The 26,700-nt window shown below is 42.8% G+C and overlaps 1 protein-coding gene across 2 annotated transcripts in view; it reads right to left on the bottom strand.

The window, feature by feature from the left end:
• LOC118584362 (aminopeptidase O (putative)) overlaps positions 1-26,700 on the bottom strand; it is a 317,174-nt gene that overhangs the window by 223,495 nt on the left and 66,979 nt on the right. For both annotated transcript variants that reach the window (XM_036188550.1, XM_036188551.1), the window contains exons 4-5: positions 13,144-13,297; positions 7,975-8,220 (exon numbers count right to left, since the gene is read on the bottom strand). In XM_036188550.1, coding sequence (XP_036044443.1) covers positions 7,975-8,220; positions 13,144-13,297 — 400 coding nt within the window. The remainder of the gene's footprint in view (positions 1-7,974; positions 8,221-13,143; positions 13,298-26,700) is intronic.

Genomic DNA, 26,700 nt, shown 5'->3' with positions numbered 1-26,700 from the left:
CTGCACTGAGCGTGTTGGCAGCATCCGCCTGCACTGCATCACAAGCTTGTAGCAGCTGTGATTCTGAACACACACAACACTCTGCGTCTCTGCTGCAGTTCCAGACACTTCTCACAGATTTTCGGCTGCTGAGCTTTACCAGCAGTGGGGTCTTCACTACGCACACACGATTTTTTGCTTTCATAGAAACACAAAGGTTTGATCACAGGAAGTAAGACTTACAGTATTTTTCTATTATGCCTCAGCATGCAAGTATCAAATCAGTGTACATGGGTTGATTTGATTATATTGTGTTAGATTGTTTGAATTTTTGCAAATGCTTGAGCTATTTCATTTAAAAAAATCATACAATAAATTTGATCATTAAGAATTAGGGCAAATTTTCTAATTATTTTTGAGCTGGCTGTAAAATACTCCTATTATTTGTACTATATTTGCTTGAAGGTTGTGTGTTCTGAATGTTAAGGATTATAAAGTCAAAATATCAATCAATTTTGAAAAACACTGAAGATGCACTATACCCGCAGTGTCAAATATTCAGGTAGGCTTTACCTGTTTATGTAAAAATAAACAAGCATATTCCTTCTGTTAATGTGCAAATTAGACTTTAGTAAGTGGCATACTAAAGGAATTGTTAAAATGCATTTCTTTACTGTTCACCAGTAAACGTTTGGCTTGTGTACTAATTTTACATTTACCATTTTTATATAAAAATTTCTTGCAGAAAGGGCTTATGAGTGAAAAACTTTAGGACATCCTGGTCAAGACCAGCAAACCCACTATAGCCAAGGGCTTTCTGAGCCCCAGAAAAATACCACTTTATGAATAACTGTCACTGTTTTAGGAAAGAAAAGTGAAAAACAGAACCTGTTAGGAGAAGGCCCTCCTGTGAGACAAAAGAGAAACAAAGTCATTAACTCCTTCACAGAAACAGAAGTCAGCAACAAAATGAGGAGGTCACAAAAAAGCACCAGAGGGGCCACTGCACATGCTGCTGGCCCTCAGGACTGCCTCAATCCTACAGCCACGGCAGAGGTACAGAAAACAGCTAGCTCTTCCAGGAGTGGAAAAGGAAGGTGTGTGGTGTTTGCCTGCCACCTTCACCCACCTGTGCTAAAGGCACAAGCGACAGGAATGCTCATTCAAATGTTTGGGTTTTTAAAGAAACAACCCATGAAAAATTTGAGAGCTTATTAGAAATCTGAGAAACAATCTAAGTTCAACACAAAACCTACATGCAAACCCCAAATATGCAGCTTATGAGAGAAAGCAGCAGAGTGGGCGGATGTGTGAGAGAACAGGCACCAGCTTGTCTCAGAGCCCCACTCCTGAGGGAAGAACCACTGTGGGCACATCCCTTGGCACGTAAGGACTATTTAAGAGTGTGGTGGTTTGGGTTTAGGGGATTAAAAATTCAAGTGTAAGCTAGCAAAAAAACAAATGAAGAAAGACTTTCAAAGCTGGGAAACCTTACCACTTAAGATAATGACAGAAAAGTATGACTGCTTCCTCCCTGGCAGAAAGGAGCACAGTCAGAAGGCGGAAAACAACAGGCCCTTTGTAGCAGTGTGTGCTTTGCTTATTCTATTACGAATTGGCTGGGAGATAAGAACAAACAAGACAACACCCTGTCTAACTCCGGGGGAAGGGTGGGGCAAACTGGCTACTGTCATTCCTGGGCATGTATGTGCGGGTGCCTATCTACAGTTGAGCTACTTAAGAAAACTCTGCATGCAGAGTCAGGAGCTAGGATAAGCATGCAAAGGTTTTCTATTGCACAACCAATCTTTTAAGAACAAGTTGTGTGTAATAAGGGGCTTTACAGTATTTCTCCACCATGAAGAACACTGAGAATATTTGAGTAATTATTTCTCTAAACTGTGTCAATATTACTTTTGTTCAATAAGGAAAAAAAAAACCCTTAAAAACTTAGATGAGCAAATGTATATGCCCAGCTCCCTTCCCTGTGATCAAGAAATTACAAAACAGCCACCAGGTAAAGAAAATGTGGCCATTGGGATCATCTTTCTCCCTGGGCACAGGGGTAGTCTCTAGTCTGGGTACTAGGTGCTATGCCAGTTCCAAAAATGGAGATTCTGTTTAAGGACAGTGGCTGCTAAGCCATGGGGCTCTAACTAGCAGGTCATGAGACAGTACAGCACCCATGACCTAAGACAAGGCTGATTGCTATGGCTCTCCATGACCTCTCACTGTCTCTGCTTATCTTCACGTGGCTGACCTGAGCCCACACTAACAAAGCTGCCCATCCTACTCATTTTCAATGTCCTTGGTTTTATTTTCTTCAGAGCACACATCTCTACTTCTATGTATTCTATTTTCTGTCCAGACTAGAATGTCTGTTCCCAGAAGAATGGCGATCTCATCAACCTCATTTGTCCTTGTAGGCTTGGAAATTTAAGTAACTGCACATAGACAATGTGCTTGACAGAAATGCACCAAGACTAAATAGACAGCTACACACAACCTGGGGAGCCAGTAGACAAGAGATCAGAGCAGAATCTGCAAGCTATGTTAGCCAGCCATACTCCCTTTACCTCCCCCATTCTACAATTACTCCAGTTGGACAGGGGCAAGACTAAGATGTGCACAGTGGAGTTGAAAAGGAGAGCAGGCTTTTTGATGGCACTAAATAAAACCTTGGCACTAAGATAATTTACAGGATTCTTGAAATTCAAATATGGGGTGGGGGTACCTGGACATTAGCAAGGTAGTTCTGCCAGCTTCATTATGCCTTGTGACACATAATGTGAACCTCTGAAAGACAAACGGTGAAGCAAACACACACAGAGGTGACCGGGATGTTAACTGTGATCTGCTGAGAGACAAATGGTGAGGTAAACATGTACAGAGGCAGGACTGGGGTGTTCATTTTAAGCAATGTTCATAAATCTCATTCTGGGCTATTATTCCACTGACATTATTGCTGTTATAGCAAAGAGTGCAAGTGTGATGAAGGGTTCCCTTTGCATTTATTTCTCAAAGAGAGGAAGTTAGACTAGCTGTTCCATCTCACCTTGAAACATAAGAACACATGAGGTCATGACAAAAATAGCAGAATATTAATTTCAAGAGCAGGAGAGCTTTGTAGACAAAGGAGACTCATTCTAACTGCATCCATCTCTTCACGGGCATCACAGTCCTCACTGTAAGACATGCAGACCCCATGTTCAGAGAAGGCAGTGATTAAATCAAACAAAGCCAGAAAGCTCACAGATCCCAAATGAGCAAAAGATGGGATGGAGTGGCCCATGGAGGACCAAATGCAAACTGGTGGGTTTCCTCAGTTGGACTAGAGCAGTGGTTCTTACCCTGTGGGTCATGACCCCTTTAGGGCCAAATGACCCTTTCATAGGGGTCACCAAAGACCATCTCTGTATCAGATATTCATATTACGATTCAAAAACAGTAGCAAAATTACTGTTATGAAGTAGCAACAAAAACAATTTTATGGTTGGGGTCACCAGTACATGAAGAATTTATTACAGGGTCAGAGCATTAGGAAGGTTGAGAATCACTGGGCTAGAGTGAAAGCATCTTTCCCTTTGAACAGTGAGTAAGGAAAGTGCTGGGACAGAGCAATAGCTAGCTGGTCAGTTGGGGCTTCTGCCAGAAAGGTGACGGAAACAACACAACAGGACACCAAGAAGCACTTTGCTAAAAGTAAGTGTAATTCCAGACCACTATTTGTGTACTATTTACCTTCTTGTGAACAGATTATCAAGCTTTCAAGTTGTAAAAATATGTTTTCCTCACTTCACTGAAGTCACCTATTTGGCTCAAGAGCATATTCATACAAACTATGATCAATAATGTCTACACACTGTATTATCCCAACATTTAAAAAAAAATCCTTTAACACAGTTAATGATTTGCCTGTTTTTGTTCATGTGGGAATGCTGAATGTTGTTTGCCAAAGAGGAATACTAAAATGGTATTCATTATAATTAAAACCTAATTGCTAAAGAAGCCCAGAGCTATGGAATTTATGATTCTGCTACATGTGTATAAACAGGGACTCAGGAAAGAGTCAGTTACTTTATCAAGAAATCCTTTGATTCTCCAGCACACTATAATGATCAGGACACAGTGAGTTTTGGTGCACAGGTCTCTCGTAATGGCACCTCATGGTTTTGAGAGTTCCCCTATCCCTGTATGGGGCACAGAGTTGACCCCCACACCTGCCATTTTTGTTGCAGTAGAGCCTTGAGCATAGATAAAGTAGGAGGTCCCCAGTACCCAGACAGCTGCATGTGGCTCAAAGTATAAGGATCTGTACAGACAAGCTCAACAAGTGGAATAAATTTAAATCAGAGTTTCAAAGACAGAAGCCCTCCCCAACAGCCGCCCAATTCTGCACCCCAACTGAGAGTAGACAATGCCATGATCACCCTTCCACAGTTCAAATGCAAAGAAAAGTAGTTAAGTACAGGAAACAGCCTAACCAGGCCAGGTTATTTCCTGTTTAATAAGGTGTGTGTGTGTGTGTGTGTGTGTGTGTGTGTGTGTGTGTGTGGTGTGTGTGTGTGTGTGTGTGTGTGTGTGTGTGTGTGGTGTGTGTGTGTGCACGTGTGTGTGTGTGTGTGTGGTGTGGTGTGGTGTGTGGTGTGTGGTGTGTGTGTGTGGTGTGTGTATGTGCACGTGTGTGTGTGTGTGTGTGTGTGTGTGTGTTGTGTGGTGTGGTGTGGTGTGTGGTGTGTGTGTGTGTGGTGTGTGTGTATGTGTGTGTGTGTGGTGTGTGTGTGTGTGGTGTGTGGTGTGTGTGTGTGTGTGTGTGTGGTGTGTGGTGTGTGTGTGTGGTGTGTGTGTGTGTGGTGTGTGTGTGTGTGTGGTGTGTGGTGTGTGTGTGTGGTGTGTGTGTGGTGTGTGTGGTGTGTGTGTGTGGTGTGTGTGGTGTGTGTGTGGTGTGTGTGTGTGGTGTGTGGTGTGTGTGTGTGGTGTGTGTGGCGTGGTGTGGTGTGTGGTGTGTGTGTGTGTGTGTGTGTGTGGTGTGTGGTGTGTGTGTGTGTGTGTGTGTGTGTGGTGTGTGTGGTGTGTGTGTGTGTGGTGTGTGGTGTGTGTGGTGTGTGTGTGTGTGTAGTGGTGGTAGGGGGTGCTATTTGAGAACTGTGCAGAGTTCTGTCCTAAAGTTTGACAGCTGTCTTGTTAATGATAAGCTGATTCCACCACTCCAGTTTTGACATTTGTGCCCAGCACCATTTGGCCTTCAGGCACTTAAGCTTATTTAAAAAATACAGCATTAAGCATGTTTAAATCACTTTAAATATCCGAAAAAGCAGAAATCTTACTGTTGGCCTGCTTGGGCACGCAGACTTGGAAAGAGAAGCTTATAGAATGGCCTGAAGGTTAGCACACTCTAGTTCTGGCAGACTGTGTGTTGGGAAGGAGCTATCCAGAGGTTCTGTGCATGAAAAACACTCGGCCTTTGGTTCCCCTAGGCTAGAACATGGAACTGTTAGCAAATATGCCCTGACAAACAATGCTCACAAAGTGCTAAAACCTCTCCAACTAATATGACCCCTCAAAACCATATACAAACGAGAAGCATTTAATGAACAACCCTTTCTTCACCAATAACTGCTTAAATTAAGTACAGAAACTCCTCAAAGGGACTAAAGAAGCCCCCTTGTTAAGAAAAACCCTATATATAGACATCAAGACAATTATATGATGCATACAACCAAACATATATAATTATTCTAGTTTCTACATTCCCATTATCTTCATAAATACAGGATAAAAATCAGTCTAAATGATTTTCTGAGAACTCTTCAAGGATACATCGAGCCACCCATCCCTTAAAAAGTGGTGTGTGTGTGTGTGCACGTGTGTGTGTGCACGTGTGTGTGCACGTGTGTGTGTGCACGTGTGTGTGCACGTGTGTGTGCACGTGTGTGTGTGCACGTGTGTGTGGTGTGTGTGCACGCGTGTGTGTGCACGTGTGTGTGGTGTGTGTGGTGTGTGTGTGCACGTGTGTGTGCACGTGTGTGTGGTGTGTGTGTGCACGTGTGTGCGTGCACGTGTGTGTGTGGTGTGTGTGTGTGGTGTGTGTGGTGTGTGTGTGCACGTGTGTGTGCACGTGTGTGTGGTGTGTGTGCGTGTGTGTGCGCACGTGTGTGGTGTGTGTGTGTGTGCGCACGTGTGTGTGCACGTGTGTGTGGTGTGTGTGTGGTGTGTGTGTGGTGTGTGTGTGTGTGGTGTGTGTGTGTGTGTGTGGTGTATATGTGTGTGTGCACGTGTGTGTGTGTGGTGTGTGTGGTGTGTGTGGTGTGTGTGTGTGTGTGGTGTGTGTGTGTGTGTGGTGTGTGTGTGTGGTGTATATGTGTGTGTGTGCAGGTGTGTGTGTGCTGTGTGTGTGTGGTGTGTGTGTGTGGTGTGTGTGTGGTGTATATGTGTGTGTGCACGTGTGTGTGTGTGCACGTGTGTGTGTGGTGTGTGTATGTGGTGTGTGTGTGGTGTGTGTGTGTGGTGTGTGTGTGTGTGTGTGGTGTGTGTGTGGTGTGTGTGGTGTGTGTGTGGTGTGGTGTGTGTGTGTGTGTGGTGTGTGTGTGTGTGGTGTGTGTGTGTGTGTGTGTGTGGTGTGTGTGTGTGTCGTGTGTGTGTGGTGTGTGTGGTGTGTGTGTGGTGTGGTGTGTGTGTGTGTGGTGTGTGTGTGTGTGGTGTGTGTGTGTGTGTGGTGTGTGTGTGTGTGTCGTGTGTGTGTCGTGTGTGTGGTGTGTGTGTGGTGTGGTGTGTGTGTGTGTGTGGTGTGTGTGTGTGTGTGTGTGTGTGTTGTGTGTGTGTGTGTTGTGTGTGTGTGTGTGTTGTGTGTGTGTGTGTGTTGTGTGTGTGTGTGTCGTGTGTGTGGTGTGTGTGTGGTGTGTGTGTGTGTGTGTGTCGTGTGTGTGTCGTGTGTGTGGTGTGTGTGTGGTGTGGTGTGTGTGTGTGTGTGGTGTGTGTGGTGTGTGTGTGTGTGTGTGTGTGTGTGTGTGTGTGTGTGTAGTAGAGATCAAAAGCAAATGTCTGGTCAGTTCTTTTCTACTCAAGGGTTTTACCAAGAATGTGTGCAGGGTTTTTTTTGGGGGGGAAACACCACAAATGACAGTTGTTCAAAAGCATGGAAATTAATTGGCAGGAGGAATTTCCTTGACTAATAGAGGAAAACTCAAAGCCACATGTTTGATAAGATTGTTTTCCCATCCCTAGTCAAACATAGTCCCTGTTAGTGATGAGGATTTGCAAACAGAAGCATAAGCAAGGTAAGCCTCCTCTCCCTGCCATCTTTCTTCCATCACTGTGTGGATCGACAGTGGGACTGATGGGTGTGGCTTAATTAACACAAGGTTAAGGGTCAGCTTGTAAGTCTCCATTTTCTGTCAGAATCAAATGGAGACATGGTAAGATAACTTTACTTACTGTATTAAAAATAGGAACAAGTTGCTATACTCCTCCCCCATGGTAAGCCATCTGCTTTTAGCTGTTTTTCCAGCAGTGAGGATGGATTTATGCTCTCTCTGACACAGGGCTCTAGAGTTGTTGCCTTGTGACCAATGGTGAGAATGGATGAGGCAGCTGGTCAGGATTAGGCAAGCAGCTGTAGCCCTGGGACCAGGTTTTGTTACTATGTGCAGAGCCTGACACCATGACCTTGGACTCATTAGCAGCAAGCTCTCATCACCCAAGCTAACAGCCACTGAGTAACCATGACCCCACATATATCACTCTAGGATGCAGTGTATTCCCAGTCCCAGCCATGTTACTTATAGGTTCATGGTAATAGGTTAATAGGTAAAAGGGAGGAGGGCCTACTTGAAAACCATCCCCTGAAGGTAGCAGTAAGAGACGCAGAGAGAACAAGGAACCCTTTCCTTCCATCCTAAGCAAATAAAACTGCTTATAGAGTTTAAGAAAAACACCCCCCTAGTAGTCCCCAGACTTTTGAAGCATGTGTCCCACATGCCATGCTGAGAAGCATACCTGGCCATTCCTAGACTTGGAAAGTTGGCAGGGACAATGAGTATGTCCAGCCGGGAGAAAGGGTGTGTTCCCAGGACAGAGTGTGCAGCTGAGAGGCAAGGAGGAATCAGCCACAGCAGGGCCTCTTGGCAGGCACCCTCAAGGCACAGTGGGGCAAACACTCGATAAGGAATGATGTCCTGGGTGGCTGCAGAAGCATTCTGGAATCGGCAGGGGTATTCTACATGGCTGCAGGTTTCAGCATACCTGAGACAACACATAAGAAGAGATGTAGACAACTTTGAGAAGACAGTGGTTCAAACAGGCTTATTAGCAAAGGTAGTTCATTTTAATTATTGGCTTGTCTGCTTTTGGGTAACAGTGAAAAAAACAGATTAAAATATTTATCAATGTGCCTGAAGTGACTTCAACCTAAGCTACATGAAAGCAGAAAGACCTTGTTTTAGAATTTGTGGGAGTGGGGAGGGGTAGGAAGGAGGTGAGATTTAGAGCAAGAAAACAATCTCCCACCCAGATGAAAGCAAATTCTACCCTCAGTAATGTACTTCCAAATGCTACCATAGAAAAACTATGGCAATCCTTAGTAGGGAGCAACATAATAGCCATTTTATTTATTTAATTTTCATTGTTTGAGATCTCATGTATTCCAGGTAGCTTTGAACTCATGATATAGCCAAGGCTGCCTGGAACTTCTGATTCTTCTGCATCTACCTCTCCAGTGCTGGGATTACAAGTATGAGCCACGCTGTACCTGGCTCTAAGCAAATTAAAGATTCCATTCTGGAATATCCTACAACAAATGACTTGGGATGAGGTAGGACAAAGTCAGTTACAGGTACAGTTTTCAAAAAAACACAAATCATCCTACCAAAAGATTATCTAGGCATCCTTCACCAAACTTATCAGAAGCTGTTGCTGAGAAAAACAGAGGCACTTCTAAGGGTGTTTTCTCCACTACACCTTTTGGGTGTGTGAGACAGGGTCACATGCATCCTAGGCTCACCTCATAGCTGACAATGGCCTTGAGCTCCTGATCATCCTGCCTCTACCTCTTGTGTGCTGCATTTACTGGCATATGCCTGGTTTATATGGTACTGGGAATTGAACCCAGGGCTTCCTGCATGCTTGGCAAGTACTCTACCAACTGAGCTATATCTCCAATTCTTTTCCAATGCACTTTCAGTATAAAATGAATGAAACTAACCTTCTAAGGAAGCAGACCAGAGCTCAGTCAGCACCATCTGACTCGTTACTCCCTGAAAGACATAGGCGGAGCCAAAAGAAAATTCCTAGGGCCTGACTCACGGGCCTCAAGAGAACTTATATATCCAAAGAAACCAACATCAAAGGGAATTCTATTTTTTCATCTGTTAACATGTCCTCAATTCAGACACAATGGAAAACCCCTGTAACTTTAAATTGCAGATTATAATTCTAGCTGTGGGTGCTCCTGTGATTCACCACGAATACTGAGGACTCTCTAAACACTTGCCTGCCTCAATTTGGGCAGGTTGCAACAATAATTCCTCTTTAGATTTATGAAGTATCTTCCACCCACCCAAGGCCTGTGATCAAGAGATCCACACGGCTATGTAAACAAGCCTCACCTTTCTCCAAGCCTCACTTTCAAGAATACACTGTCTAGGCCCAGTGAGACCAGGTTATGGTTAGAAAAATGGGGACTCATAAAAATTGCCAGTATAAAGTGACATAGTGATACAGTCATTGACACTGAACTTGAGTCAAAGTCCTGGACTGATAACATTATCTTACCAGGAAAGAAAGCAAAAGTGTCTTCTTGTAAACATTCAACACTTACCTAATGGTGACAAGCAGAAGCTGCTTACCTAGTCAGCCTCTATGGGACTTGTAAAAATGCATTTACATAGGAAAACAGCATCCTGTGGTATTTTAGCTCACATAATCTCTACTCAAGAGCTCTTACAAACTGACAATGGTGGTATAAGCCCATAATTCTGTAACCAGGATGACCAGGAGTTCAAGGTAAGTGTGGGCTACATGAAACCCTGCCTCAAAAAGCTACCCCCCACCAAAGGCTTTCAGAAGCCCCAAGTGTGGCAACGGCACATACTAGGGAGGCTGGGGCAAGAGTACCATGGATTTGACACCAGTCTGGACTACAATCACGAGTTCTAAGACAGCTCAGGTTACACATCAAGATCCTGTCTCAAAATACTGAGGAGGGGCCTTCAAAGCATGTTACCTAAAGCTGGAACTCTAGACAGAGCAAGGGAGTAAGTTTAAGAACTAAACACCATAATGCTACAATACAGAGAGGCATTCTATCTAGAAACTGTCTATTCCTGTGGAGTGAGACTATTTCTTACACTTAAGAAAACCAGAGGTGAAGGAACAGAGTGAAGATGTCAAAGGTACACCAAACAAGCCTGTTTGTTTAAGGAAAAAGGTAAATTTTTTTCTTTCCAGGTATATATGACACTCGCCAAACTAGTGAGCATGATTACTACTAGATACATGACTTAATACTGTTTTCCATAAAATTTATGACTTAAAGGCAATCAAGCTACTAGCATACTATGTCAGCAAGGCTCCTGGTAGTGATATAAATGTATGAAGGGTGCCATTGTAAGTTTCTGTGTAAGGATCAGTACATTGGCTTCAGAGGCGATGTTTAGATTGGCTGTGACCAAGGCAAAGACTTTAGCATTTGATGCCTCTTTCTCTCCATCCCTCCTATGGTCTCACCAATGCAGCTGCCCAAAGAGAAGAGGACAGATTAGGAAAGGCAGGAGGGAACTCTGACATGACAGAATGTTCTCAATCAGGTTGTATACACAGTGGACTAAAGCAACCTCCATGTATGTCACGGTGGATGTCAATCATCTACTGAAATGCTTCCTAAGGTTTCTTCTTGCAAAGATGACTCTGGTGTTTGCTTCATGGCCCCATTCATGCAGCAACTAAGGAGATGCTAGAGCTTATGTAATCAACAGTTAGCACAGACCCAGTGGCAACTAAAGATTCTTTCTCTTCCTTTCATGGTGGCTTTCCCGTAGCTTTTATAATTCTCAAGACAGGCTTCCCCACCCTGTCTTCATTTCTGCAGAATGAGTCATCTCAGTGTCTTTAACATGGTGCCAGTTTTTCAACGCCTGTAGTAACTTTTGTTGTGTTCTACTGGAGGTTATCTAAGCTTCCATGCCAAGCTTAAGCTGTATGACCCAAGATGAAGGCGTGAGAGGTTAAACATAAAACAAGACTGTCCTGTGGCTAGAACCAAATAAAATCAATGCATGTTGAACTGTTTATGTGTTTACTAAAATGTTCATCCCAAGTGGACTGGAAGAGTGCCCACCCCCCCCATAATTTAGCTCCTGTGAACAGTGATCAAAAGTTCAGTAACCAATCTTTCAGCTAAATTTCTGGACCTAGATGAACACTTATGCAAACAAAAGCCATGATATATAATTTTTCTGGATTGTCTCTATGCAATAGCCTGTATCAATTCCTAAAAACCTGAAGTAGATTTTTTTTTCTGCATTAAAAAAACAAAACAAAAACAAAACAGGAGGCTGGACTGAGGTCTCAGTGGTTAAGAACACTGGCTGTTCTTCCAGAAGTCCTGAGTTTAATCCCCAGCGGTGGCTCACAGCCATCTATAGTGGGATCTGATATCCTCTCTGCATAAGGTTGTACATGCAGATAGAGAACCCATAAACATAAAAAAATAAATAAATCTTAAAAAAATCTTAATAAAAATTTAACAAGGCGTTGGCTCATCAGGAATCCCTTTACCCATTGACTATATGAGTTTCCTTGTGACCAATGCTCCTAGAGGCTAGTGAGCGCCACTGAAGAGGCTGCCCCACAATATACCACCAACAGGCATCACAGGACCAAAACAGTCAGTGCCCTCCACAGGGACAACTAGAGGAACCCTTTCACTGCCCACTGCACCCTTCCTTTCACTGCACCCTTCCTTTCACTGCACCCTTCCTGTCACTGCACCCTTCCTTTCACTGCACCCTTCCTTTCACTGCACCCTTCCTTTCACTGCACCCTTCCTGTCACTGCACCCTTCCTGTCACTGCACCCTTCCTTTCACTGCACCCTTCCTTTCACTGCACAGCTTCCTTTCACTGCACCCTCCCTTTCACTGCACAGCTTCCTTGTACCGCACACCTTCCTTTCACTGCACAGCTTCCTTTCACTGCACCCTTCCTTTCACTGCACCCTTCCTTTCACTGCACCATTTGTTTCACTGCACCCTCCCTTTCACTGCACACTTCCTTTCACTGCACCCTCCCTTTCACTGCACAGCTTCCTTTCACTGTGCCCTTCCTTTCACTGCACGCTTCCTTTCACTGCACCCTTCCTTTCACTGCACCCTTCCTTTCACTGCACCATTTGTTTCACTGCACCCTCCCTTTCACTGCACCCTTCCTTTCACTGCACCCTCCCTTTCACTGCACAGCTTCCTTTCACTGCACACCTTCCTTTCACTGCACCCTCCCTTTCACTGCACCCTTCCTTTCACTGCACCCTTCCTGTCACTGCACACCTTCCATTCACTGCACCCTTCCTTTCACTGCACACCTTCCTTTCACTGCGCCATTCCATTCACTGCGCCATTCCATTCACTGCACACCTTCCTTTTACTGCACACCTTCCTTTCACTGCACCCTCCCTTTCACTGCACAGCTTCCTTTCACTGCACCCTTCCTTGCACCGCACACCTTCCTTTCACTGCATAGCTTCCTTTCACTGCACCCTTCCTTTCATTGCACAGCTTCCTTACACTGCACCCTTCCATTCACTGCACCCTTCCTTTCACTGCACCCTTCCCTTCACTGTAAACCTTCCTTTCACTGCAAACCTTCCCTTCCCTGTGCACCTTTGCTTTACTAAGTCATTTTTGACTAGGCAGTAATACTGACATCTAAATGGTAGGAGGGAAAGTGTTCAATCTGTAGCTTTTTAATTTGAACAAAAATGTAGAAATTCTTCTCCTGACCTCACAGAGGATTTCACATCTACTTGCTTTCTTCTCTTTCTTCATGAACAACAAAGCCAACTCTATTTTCCAGTAGGCCTTTCCATACTTTGATTAGGTCCATTCTGGCTCATTTTCTCAACAGGGATTACTCAGATTTCCAGAGTGAAATCAGCAAACTCCCAAACACAAACCTGGAGTCAGCTTTCGAAAGCGGGAGATGGTGCTCTGTCACCAGATCACCTGATGGGGATGTCCTGGGCTTCATTTCTGTCCAGTATCCCACTGCAATTGTGAAGGTGGAGGCTGGCATTGGCATGGTCACGTAGTAATACCAGCTCATGCACCCTATAAACAGAGAACAATTGTCATGAGGTACTGTGTGGCTCTGGACCTTACTAAATTCTAGTTCTTCTCTTAGTCCCTTGCAGAGACAAACTGGAAACAGCTCATCCTTGAGGCAAGGCATGCCACCTGAAGGGCATGACTGCAGGCCTCAAAGAAAGTACAGGAGAGATGCTAGTTTGAAGGCAGCAAGGAGGTCTGGGTCTCTTCCCGAGATCAATTTGAAGCAATCAGCAAGGCTAACTCTAAAGGGTGGTACTAAGGTGGCCACTTAGCTGCAAACCCAGAAGGGCGCTGGCCTTGGGCTGTCACAGGTACAGGAACACATCCTTCCCTTCCTCCATGCCTGGCATGAAAAAGGAAACGTAGCTTATATTTGATGAAAAAAAAAAAATGAACAAATAAGCAATGATCATTTCTGTGTTGCAATCCAACTATTTTGTCTAAATTCAATTGAAGTCACTCTAAGACGGATATAGCAGGAAACTGAAATTATGGAAAGGAAGTGCCTAGGTTTTAGGCCTGAATTTACAACCAATTAGCTGTGGAACTGTGGGTCTTACTTTCATCCTTCTAAGTATTTAGTTCATCATCCTCTCATCCCTGTGCACATGCAAAGCTGAAGTACAAAGTTTGTGGCACCAAGCACTCCCACCCCAGCTCAGAATGTATTCTCTAATTGGTCCAGACATTAAAGAAGGCTTTTCTCAAATAAATGATAGATAATTTATAATCCCAGGTCTCTTTCTCACTTCAAAAATGAAGTAAAAACTTTCTGTTTGTGAAATTTGAACACAGCATCAGATTTAGCATGACATTCTTATAGAAGTGTCTACTATAAACTGATATTTCACAGAGTCAGGCATGGTAGTGAGTAATCTTTGGCTACACAGCAATCTTATCAAGCTTGAAAATAGCTTGGAACACATGAGACTTCCTCTCAGGAGTTAGGGACCCTCCCCCACACACATGTGGAATATTGCTTTATATGCTGTGAATATATACATCACTGTGATTGTAATAAAGAAGCTGACTGGATAATAGCTCAATAGAATAAGGTTAGGTGGGAGAGCCAAACTAATAATACTGGGGAGAAGAAGGACAGAGTCTGAAGAGTATTGAGAGATGCAGAGAGAACCAAGATGGGCATGCCATACTGAGAAAAAGTACCAGGCCACATGGCAAAGTATAGATAAAAATATGGGTTAGTGGAAAATGTAAGAGTTAGCTTGTGGTGATATTTTGTTTGTACTCTAACAAATAAAGTTTGTCTGAAGATCAGAAGACAGAGCCAGCCACTAGATTAAACACAGAGGCCAGGCAGTGGTGATGCACACCTTTAATCCTAGGACTTGGGAGGCAGAGATCCATCTGGATCTCTATGAGTTCAAAGCCACCCTGGATGATATTATTCCAGCCTAAAAAAGAAACAGAGCCAGACAGTGGTAGCACACACCTTTAATACTCTGGAGTCACATGCCTTTAATCTCAGCACTAGGAAGGTTGAGGGACTAGGCAGGGAAAGGAATAGAAAGGCGGAGTTTAGCACCTTTTCAGCTGAGGACCCAGAGGCATTCAGTCTGGGGATTTGTCGAGACAGGATCTCACCTCCGTTTCAGGCTGAGGATTCAGTAGTGGTGAGAAGTTTCTCTAGTGGCTTGTTCCTTTGTTTCTCTGATCTTTCAGCATTTACCCCAATATCTGGCTCTGGGTTTTTAATTATAAGACCAATTAGGATTTGTGCTACACTAGCTAGTAACAAGTCTGAGTTATTGGCTGAGCATTTATAATTAATATTAAGCCTGTGTGTTTATTTGGGCACCTACTGTGGGACAACTACATCCACATAAAAGAGCTTAGGAAAGGTTCTAGACACACAGAAATGGGGCCAAGAGTGGCTTCCTAGTCTCATGTCTCTCATGCTGGCTATAGGACAGAGATGCATCTCCTGCAAATGCCTGTGGGCTTGAGCCACCAGCAAGCCATGATAGAAGCCACATGGCAGGGTCTCTCATGCTGGTTGCAGTACAGAAAAGTGTCTTCTGGCAGCTGTCTGCAGGAGGGAGCCAGCCACCAAAACAAAGGCTCCTGTGGTCAGAAAAAGATTACAGAGACACAGTAAAGACAGATTCAGACAGAAAACAAACAAACAAACAAACAAACAAACAAACAAACAAAAAACCTCTAACTGGGTTACAGTGTGTTTAAAAATATACATAGGCTTGAGAGAGAAAGAAGAAGTATATACAGTCATAGATTAAAATATATAGTTTTAAAATAATAAAGTCCTTAAAAAGAGAGTAAAGCAATATGGAAGAAAAAAGCCACATAAAGACAGAAAATACACAGAGTCTGGATGCTATATGCTATTGGGTTGTCCTAGAAATTTTTGGCTGCTGAAGAAGTGATAGCTGCTAAGACACACTGGATTATGAAAGCTGCTAAATTAAACCAACCCACATATATTTAAAATGTCTAAACTTCAAACTAGAAGTCAAAAGATATGTTACTTTGGGGAAGAGGTTATGCTTTTATTATTTTCACAGGAAATGAGAGGCTGTGGATTAGTTTAAGGTTGAAGATAATCAGTTTTGATCAAGGAAGACCCCCTGAAATCCTGGCTACAGACATAAAGAAATAAACATAGAAAAACTAAAAACCACGTAATGTATATTTTACCTGCTCAAACATAAAACAAAAAAATCATCTTCAGCTCATTTGTGTATAATGCATGGTCTATACTTGTATTGATACAGATATGTATGTTACCTTTAGAAGTTTATGTATTTTCAGAACAAGGGACCAGACACCAATAAAAACAGATGGCCCAGGTGATCCAAGGCTGCTGACTGAGATGATCCAGTCTCACAGAATACTACAGCCAAGACTTAACCATTATCCTAAATTTTCCCAGGGTCCAAAGATTACCAGCACCCCCCAAACAACAGGAGGTAGTCTAGAGAACAATGCACACATTCCCAAAACATTGGTTATGGATGTTTGCTATCATGTTATGAAGTTGGTTGCAGATTGTCATTGATGATAGTAAAACAACAACAACAACAAAAAACAACAACTAAACAAAGGCGATTAGGTCTCAGCAATCTTGTTCTGAAAAGAAAACGAGGATATAGAATAGATAGAATAAGAGAGTAGACCATCGAATGTACTTTTAAACCAAAACCAACTACTAGTCTTAAATATTTTACATTGGTATGAATTTTGGTATATAGATACAAATTTAAATTGATATAATGTATGTATATTTTCTTCTTTTGGGTATTGTGTTTATGTAGCTCATTTAAAAATGTAATGTATAATTAAGACATATAGATTAATGCTTATCTATAATAGTCAAAACTTATAGTCATATTAGGTATGTTTTCAAGGTCATACACAGATATAGTTAGATAGTTTTCAAATACTTCAAAGACCTACAGAATATGGCATTTAGTATATTTAATAACCCAAGGCTTTTCATGACAGTGAGGCATGTCTGCTCTTGACAACACCAATCTACTTCAAAAAAGATAATGGACATCAAGGAACCTCCATATGGAGTTTGCTTTCTTTATGGCAAAATATAGTCATGTGGGTAAAGAAACTGCCCTTGCCTCAGCTACTGACAGGATGCTGTCTAAACTGGACCAGCAGGATGCAAAAGAAAATGACTGCCAAACTTTGCCAAGACAAGGTACAACAGTCATTCAAAATTCCCTGCTTCTCAGAAATGTCTGTCAGATATACCAGGCCAAAGCTGGATGCCCCAACATCACAAAGGAACCTAGTGTGACTGTCCAGGCAGCTAAATGTTCTTGTCGTTAGGCAACATCTCACCCTTCTAGGGTCCTTGACAGAGTTAAAAACTATATAGTCATAGTTAAAGTTTTCCTTAGTTATGATAAAAGGTAAATTAGGTATAAAACTTTAGACTCACAAAGATAAAATAGATAAAATATTTTTCTCTAATTTTGGGAAATACAAATGGACTAGATATTGTAACTGTAATTTTACTTGATAACTGTCTTTGTCGTATATAATTTTACTATGTTAAAATCTTCCTTTTTAATTAGACAAAAAGGAGGAAATGTAGAATTTTTTTTTTTTTTTTTTTTTTTTTTACACTGTGTGAGTATATGTCATTGTGATTGGTTTAATAAGAAGCTGACTGGCCAATTGCTGAACAGACTAAGGTTAGGCAAGACAGCCAAAGTGACAATACTAGGAGGAAGAAGAATGGAGTATGAAGAGTGTCGAGAGATACAGAGAGAAGCATGATGGACATGCCATACTGAGAAAAGGTAGCAAGCCTCTGCAAGAGCAACAGGTGCTCTTAAGCAATCAATCATCTCTCCAGCCCTTTATATGATTTATATATTTATGATTTTTTTTTAAAAGCTTTGACTTAAAAAGAAAAAAAATCCCAAATCTAAATCCAAGGGCTAGAGCTAGTCATTACCTACAGTATTCTTTTGAGAATTTACTATGGATAACTGGGGCTTTGCTTTAAAAAAGAATCCAAACCACAGGAGCTAGTGATGTCGATCAGTTGTTAGAGTACTTGCCTCATATGCATACACCTATAATATCAGCACTCAGGAGGTAGAGGCAGAAATTCAAGCTTGTCCTTGGCTACATACTGAGTTCAGACCAGCCTGGGCTATATAAGAACCTTGGGATCAGCAAAAGAGCAGCCATACAGAGGCTTCCAGGAGAAAATGGAACCATGAATGGAGACTGCCTCTATGTGCACACATACCCCCACCCCAACACTCATCCCACCCCAACACTCATAAACACTATTTTGTTTTTGACAGAGAGTATCATGCAACTCAGGCTGGCTTTTGAATTCAGTATGTAGATACGTAGATGTGGTTGGCTTTGATCTCCCAATCCTCCTACCAAGTGCTAGGATGACAGGTATGTATACTCTATTGTACGCAGATAAAAGCTGGTTTTATTTACTTATTTCAAGGCAGAAACAATAAGAATGAAGAAAATACGACAGAATAGCTACAAAATACAGGAAGCTTCATAAAGACTGACAAAATTGGCAAATGATGGCATAGACCCACATTTTGTGGGCAACAGAGAAGGGTAAGGCCCACTTTTTATTTCCTTCCAGTAGGCTGTAAAAGTTTCTAGGATGAAGGACATAATGAACCTAAGCTAGCCTGGCTAAACATCTGACAATGGTTAGATCCATGCGTAGCCTTCCTTACCCTGTATATCTGTACTATCTGTCTATCTTCCACAGACCCTGGAAAATAAATGTAGCTTTCTTTCTAGAGAGAACAGAAAGGGTATACTAGCAGGGTGTGTGAGTAAGAGGAGAGAATGGCAGGTAGACAGGACTACGTAAGTATGGGCATGAAGGATGCTGGGATCACAAACATCTTCTCTTACTTGGGTCCCAGTAGCTAGTAGCTAAGCTTTTGCCCAGAAGGTGGGAAACTGAAGGAGCTGATGATCTAAGAGCAGAGGCCAGATGACACAGATGCTGGAGGCCTGTGATCAGCTATGATGAGGCTGTCTCATATACGCACTCAGGACTGCCAGTCTGTTTCTTAATGTCCTCCTCCCAAATCTTGACAAACCAAGGATCTTCCAGGCACTTGCAGAAAGCCTAGGGTTTAAGACCAAGAGAACAAGGCAGGTGGAAAATGTACCTGAAGGACAGTGAGCATAGTCAATATGCTAACACCACCAGACACAAACAGTCTGAATCAAGAGGATGTATTACAGTCCTACAAAAACAGTTCTCAGAAAACACATCATTATGGGTAAAGAAATAGCCTTGTGGGAGAAAAGAAAGACTCAATAAAGGGATAAGATGAGATATTGAGGTAAAAAAAAAAAAATCTCCCAGAGGGTCAAGGAAAATGTCAAATCAAACCAAGCCAAGCCAAAACAAACAGCAAGAATAAGAGAGAAGAAAGTGCTGTTAGGAGGCCCAACACCCAAGTAACAGAAGTCTCCCAAACAATGGCAGAGAAAAGAGGAGAAGGCCATCAGCTTAAAAATCAGGGAATTACCCCAAAAGGGAACATGGGACTCTGGATAGAAATGACACAAAATACCTGAGACACAGCATAAGCCACACACATCAAGAGTGCTTTGAACCTGAAGCAGGAGAATGAAGACAAGAGCCTACATTTTGAGACACACAGAGCTTAAAAATATCCACCTCCTACACACCCATATTCTCTGGAAGCTACCAGTCTACAGACACGTGCTTCAAAAAGAGAAGAGAGAGAAGCAAGGATGCCTGCAGAACCGTGAACCATGCACCTATGGAGGCTGACGAAGGAAGGGCCCAGAGAGAACCCTCAGGAGACCAAGGAGTCTAGGGTTGAAAAACATAGAGAAATCCAAGAAAGTGGAGTAGGGAGATGCCAAAGCACTATTATTAACTCCAAGTAGAATGAACACACAGAAATGACACAACCACAGCTTTTCTACAAGGCTCTGGCCCTTCACACACACAAACCTGAAGTATTTGTGTAACTCAAATCATGTGACCTACAAGGAGAAGATGGGACACTGGGAAGGCCCTGCTCTGAATAATCAAGCACCTTATCAAGGGATGTGGGAAGGGGGGATGCCAAGGAGCAGGGTGAGAGGCAGAAGTAACTACTTCATTTTCAGTTTATTTATTTTTACCCATAGGCAGTGCTTGAACACTGTGCAATATCCTCAGCCTTCTTTTTACTTTTTATTTTGAGACAACCTCACTAAGTGCCTGGGCTGGCCTTGAACTAAGCTCTTTCTGCCTCAGGCTCCAGAGTAGCTGAGGGTACCTGAAAAATGGTTATTTCTCAAGCAGGAGGAATGATGAAAGGGTAAAACACGGTGATTGCTCTTTGGAAAAAGAGTATAATAAAAGCAAAAATTATTTGGCTCTTAAATATTGTATTTTAATGTAAAACAATTAAAATTAAATCATTAAAAAGAAACCTTTTTTTTCTTTTGACTGGCCTCAATCCCATGGCAATCCTTCTTTTCACTACGCCAGAGCTGGGATTGCCAAGGGAGAGTCACCATGGCCAGAAAAAGGAACATATTTCAATCTTGAGACACTACCAAAATGATAAAATATGTCAACTGGGAAGGAGCAATCTAGAAATAAGGAGTAGGCACTACCCTAAAAAGATCCCCTTCAAGACTTTCTGCCAGTGCTGGGTACTGAACCAGACTTGTTCTTTTGCAGTCTGTCTAGTTTTAGAGTCTTGTGGAGATGCAGGGACTGAAACAATTTCTAAGCTCACCAGGAACTGGAGGGCCAATCACATGATACCTCACCTAGCACTCAAGGTGAAGTAGGGAAGGCACTATAGGGGCACAAAAGCACAGGAAGTAGGAGGACTGGAGGTACACAGAAAAAGTTAGCAGCTTAAATACTATGGCATCTGAATGAGACCCTGAAAGCTATGACAAACCTAGTGCAGGCCCAGGAGAGACGTTTGGAGCCACCACTGTCCCCTCAAGGTCTTCTCTGAAGTTAAACAATGGAAAGAATGTGTTTGCTTCCTTCTTAATGTGCTGAAAATCACATTGTTTTTCTACTTTATTATTTTGCAGAATGTTAGACTGAGCACTGTCCCATATGAAAACAAGTACCTTGAAGATATCAGAATCTGAAAAGCCAACAGAGAACCTGTACTTGCAATTGTCTGAAGTGCTGCAGATGGCCTCCTTGGAAGAGACTATTTCATGCCCCAGACTTTAAAAACAGAAACATTTGCTTGGCTTCAAGTGGCATCACAGGGCACATCAGCTGGTTGGCCCTTAGGAATCCAGCTCCAAAGGCCCTGGGTGGTTCACCGAGCTTCTAGGGAGCATTTCTCAAGCACATCTGTCCCTGAACATCTGTCCCGATCCTGGGCAATGCTAACTCCAGCCTTGGACTGTGGAGAACTTCCTGTGCCCTGGGAAGGGCTTTCAGTTTGGACTATGAGGACATTTACAGAATTCTCACCAGGAAGAAAAGCCTCTTCTGTGTTGCTCTTGGGTCACTCTACCCTAAGTCTTACAGAGTCTACCTGCAGCCAGGGGAGTACTGTGTGGACAGCAGAGCACACATTCCAGGGTCTGCCATTTCTAGTCACCCTGCCTTGAAGACAGAACCAGTAAGAGTTTTGTTTTATTTTTTCCAGAATGCCATGGGTCAATGCTGGCTCTGGAGATGTTAGGCCCAATTCCTGCTCTATACCTGCTAGCTGGAGCAGGTTAGTGTCTTTGGATACACCAATTTCCTCACGTGTACCAAAGGAACAATGATAGTGTCTACCTCAAAAGATCTTGTGAAGAATAAAATAGATAATGCAGACGGGAGTCACAAGGCACAGTGCTGGACACAGTGCTTATCCCTGCCAGTGGCACTGGTCCTGCCATCATCCTCAACCTCTGCTCTATAGCTGCCTCTCTCAACCACTCTGGATGTCTTTCTGAAGGCATAAGCAAGGATGTTTGAAGGTATGGCTGCCACATGTGTACTTGAAACCATGACCTGATGAGGCCCACATTTGGGATTTAAGGTTGAATGGCATTAAAACACAGTACAAACAAAGTGATCCATTTTAAGGAGAATGACAGCCCAAAGGGGGCATCCTGCATGACTTCATATAGAATGGGCCATTTGGAGACTATTTAAACGGTGTTTACTTTCAGTGAGCTGTCCTCCATGAAACAGTGAATGCCTTCATTTTCCTTTTTATTCAACTTGCACCCAACCCCCACAGAACCAGCTGCAAAACAAAGAGAACACACTGTACTTACACTAGCCCAAGGTTTTTCCTCTGTAGAAGCCAGAAGCCCATCACACCCTGGATGACTTCATAGCTGGGCCTGGACTCATTATCGAGGCAGCAGAGACGGGGCTGTGGAAACAGCCAGAAGCAATGGTGCTCCCTCGAACAGGCTTGAGCAGCCAAGCTCATTCTCCTTTTTATGCAGATTCTGTAACCCCGGACTTATGACCCCCTCAAAAGGAGACCAGAGTTCTTTATACCATATACCCCATACCATTTTCTCAAGTTGGAATATATTTAGGAGCACATTTCAATAATCTCACAAGGTGGTTGTGCAATCAAGACATCTGTCTCACAAGCACGGTTGCAGCTATGATAAGATCCAAATAAACATTTTCATCTTCAAAACAGGACTGAAAATTTCCTTAGGAATAACTGGATTTTGCAGTAATAACAGGACTTGAAAGGGGTTAGTCTTCAAGTCAAAAGAGACAATTTAAAAAGTTGATTCTGGCTATGGATACAACTCAGTTATGAGTACTCATATAGTATACACAAAACTCCGAGTTTGATGCCCAGCATATTATATATATCACAATGAAAATTTACTTCTGAAATGAGTACACCATAACCTAGAAAGTACTAACACAATTACCTGAATTACTGTTTTCATTTACTGCTCTGAAAACTGTCCTTCGAATAGATTTGAAGACTCTCTCATAAGGTGATAGATAGTAGGGTAATTTCTAGTAAAAAGAGACAAAAAATGACAAAGTAGTCAGCTCATGGGGTGAGAATAGGGGAGGGAGGCAATGTGACTGTGACTTTGTATCTTACATTTGTGAAAAACTTCAGTATTTGAGACAAGCATTTTTATGAAAGTGAAAAAAAATGAGAAAAATCAAGGTTCTGTAGTCACTTTTTGGTCATACACATTAGCAACAGTAAACTAATGAGGTATATGGGTAGTCAAGTCCTGCATACCTGGTATACCATTGAAACTTCAAAGGTAGCTATCTACACACACCACCTCACTCTTATACAGGCAAGAGCAGGTTGGCTTTATCTTCACAAGCTGAACAGCTCACAGAATGCCTGAATTTAAAGAGTTAGCTGAAGGTTTTTGTTCAACTGACAGAGTGCTTGCCTAGCTTGTAGAAAGTCCTCAGTCCTTAGCACCACTAAAACTGGGCATCTACAATGCCAGAAGCTAAGAGGTGAAGGAAAGCAAGACAGACATTTAAGGCCATAATTGGCTGTACTTTGAGGCCAGCCTGATCTACATGAGATCTTGTATCAAATTAAAGAACAAAAACAACAAGAAAAACAAAATCAACAAATAAACAAAAGCCAGTTCAAGACCAGACAGATAAATGAGATCTTTTAAAAAATTTTTGTTGTTGTTTTCACTGAAAATTAAAACAGGCACTCAAAGTCTTCCTATTGGAAGCTCATGTATCTTTGGAAGCTTTCTGATGCAGGCTAGACAAACAGAATGAAGCCCTCAGCAATGTCCAGTTGGTATGTGCTCTCATTCAATGGATCACATTTATCTCCTCAAAGCTAACGCATTTCCTACCTCAAGACTACTACTCTAGCCACAGGTCTTTCTTCAGAGCTTCCTGCCCAAACTATTCCGTAAGTCAGGAGTGCTTTGGGAGCCCATCACAAATGCAAGCTGCATAAGAATACATGCGTTTATGAGTGTATGATAACTATATTATACAAATATGTATATCATAGAAACATATATAAGTAAAATGTATACACTGAAAAGAATGTGGGCTCCCAGTTTTCACTGTTCTTCCTCTTCATACTCTGGTGCTTCAGCAACTCTGGCATTCTTCTGTTACGACTGTTGAGATGCTGCATTTGCATGCCTCCTTTATGAGTTGTTGCCACGTTTGGCACAGCCATGGCTATGACAATCCTCCATTATTGCTCAAGGGCTGTCACTGGCAGCAGGTGGGCCAGTGCCCACCAGCCTTCCCTAACCAGGCTAGACGATAGCTTCACAGGCCAACGTTACCCTACAAGGCCTCTCTCCAGCAAGGTATGGCCTGGGCATGGGAGACCAGGAGAGAGTAACCTTCAAAGGTAAAAGAGCGCCACCTGCTGAAGCATCCCTCATCTCACGGTTTCTTGGCTTCCCTATGGGAACAGTGGCACCAGGCTTCTTAGTCTACCAGGTCTCCCTGGACATACACAACTATAATGCAGATAGTTAGCTTCCCTGAAACACAAAGGACATCAGTGGACAGAACACCACCGTTCCAGATGGTTGGTCAGAAGGCAAACATTAATGCCTTACATTCATACGTTTATGAATGGATGAATAAAACATGCTGGCAGAAGCACCATGATCTAAAAAGAGAAAAGCACAACTTCTACATGTTCTATGTGTACAGAACGCAGTGCTAGGAAGCAGGCGAACTAGGGACAACAAAGCACAAGGTAAAGAACTGAAAAGTATATGACATCATCTGAGGCCACACGAGTGACAGAACACAACCCTGGCTTGAGGGTAGCGTTCTACTGGGAATGATGCATATGTTTTTTTACTATGCACTGTGCCTTCAAAGCACATGCATGCACTAGCCGAGGGTGAGTTTACAGTTCCTAAACCAAGAAGCTTTCTCTACTTTGCATTTTCTTCTTGTGGGTAAAGTACTTAATCATAACCATCCCTAAATGCTTTTTAATTTACTACCTCCTTACACGTAATCCCCACTTGTACACTGTGGGAACATTCTCAACAGTACTACTTACTTTGAGCCATCAAAAGGGCAGGGGGAGTTAGCTTTTAGTCTGGGAGGATCTGGCTCCTTAAATCCCCTTTCCTAGAATTTCCCAGTCACGGAAAGGAGAATGTCAGAGAACTGGTCTATTAGACAGGCCAGAGTAGCAAGTAACATTTACACTTTTTGTTATTGTCTTGTTTTCCAAGACAGGGTTTCTCTGTGTAGCCCTGGCTGTCCTGGAACTTCTCTATAGACCAGACCTCAGACTCACAGATATCCACCTAACTCTGACTCCTGAATGCTGGGACTAAAGGCACATGTCACTCCCTGCCTGGCAACATTTACACTTTTTACTTTTGAAAATAAAAAGGGAAGAAAGATCTTAGAAAAATAATTTATTTAATTTGGAATATGCTGATTTAGAGTTATAAAAATAAAGCGAGGGGGTGGAGAGATGGCTCAGAGGCTAAGCCCACACACTGCTCTTGGAGGTGCCAAGTTCTATTACCAGCACCCACATGCAAGGGCTCACAACCAGCTATATCTCTAGCTCCAGAGGATCTGACGCCCTCTTCTGGCCTCTGCTAGCACTACACTCACACAATTTACAAATACAATCTTTAAAAGGAACAACAAAATAATTACTAGGGGGAAATGGATAGCATACTGATTTTTTTTTTTAACACTTACTGAGAGCAACAAGGAAAGCAAGAGAATTGCATGAAATCACCTACTGTGGTTTTCAATGTTTCTGCCAGTATGAAAGTAACATTCGTCTGATTACATAGGCCATATTCAACACATATATTTCTGAGCCCTTATTATGCACAAAGCATTGCAAGTGGGGACAGAGGCTGGCATGGGACAAGGGGCAACATTCCTGCCAAAATGGTGTTAAGCTGAGGCAGCTGACTAGGTAAGTCAGTCAAAAAGTTCATCTCAATCCATGGCCTTAACTTATCCTTTTTGAAAAGAAAAAAAGGAAGGGAGAGAAGGAAGGAGGGAAGGAAGGAGGGAGGGAGGGAGGAAAGGAAGGAAGGCAGGAAGGCAGGAAGACAGGAAGGAAGGAAGGAAGGAAGGAAGGAAGGAAGGAAGGAAGGAAGGAAGAAGAAAAGATAGATGACTACTTAGCTAATAAAAAAATTCTTATGACAGTTGTTGTTGATGGCCTCGACCATTAGCCTTCTTTTTAAAAACCATTAGGAGAAATGATTTCCTAATGGAACACGGACTCAGAGGGCTCTCTTCTGATTTTTCTTTCCTGCCCAAGGGCTGCTGCCATTTCTGTGGTTGGCTCCCAGATGCTTCTGTCCCAGGAAATCAGCTAGTGCCTGGTAAATGCGCTAATGGGGCTGACAGAGTGTCACTGTGATGGAACCAGACTGGCTGGCAGGGCTGTGCTATTCATGCTTCCAGGGACTGCACACAGCAGAGCGGAAGACCAAGAAGGCAGGCCTAGCAGAGGAAACACCACCATCTCCCACCACACATGCCTTTCGCTGAGGCCTGTAGGCTCAGCTGTGAATGCTGCCCACATTCTTAACAATCACTCTGAGTCCCGTCCACATAGGCTTTAGCAATATGGTTCCTTACTTGTCCTCTGATGAGCTACAGCTGTGGGGGAGGTTGCTCTCCTTTTCTACCTCAATCTGTCCTCAGGTTGGGCTGAAAAATGTTTTGTGAGGTGTTAAGTGCCATGAACATGAAACCCCAGCAAACATCTCTTTATGAAAATTCTGCTCTCACCTGGAATTCTAAAGAAAAAAACCCACAAAATATTCCTAAAAGTGTTAAAGTCTGTGAAAATGTTAAGTTTAATATTTTTCCTGTTTTTTTGGGGGGTGGGTGGGTGGGTGGGGAGCAGAGTCTCACTGTGTAGTCCAGGCTGACCTTAAACTTTTGCTTTAATCACTTT

Source organism: Onychomys torridus, chromosome 5, assembly GCF_903995425.1.
Source record: "Onychomys torridus chromosome 5, mOncTor1.1, whole genome shotgun sequence".
Taxonomy (NCBI): Eukaryota; Metazoa; Chordata; class Mammalia; order Rodentia; family Cricetidae; genus Onychomys; species Onychomys torridus.
The sequence above is the reverse complement of the archived record's forward strand: the minus strand, read 5'-3'. Positions and strand labels throughout refer to the sequence as shown.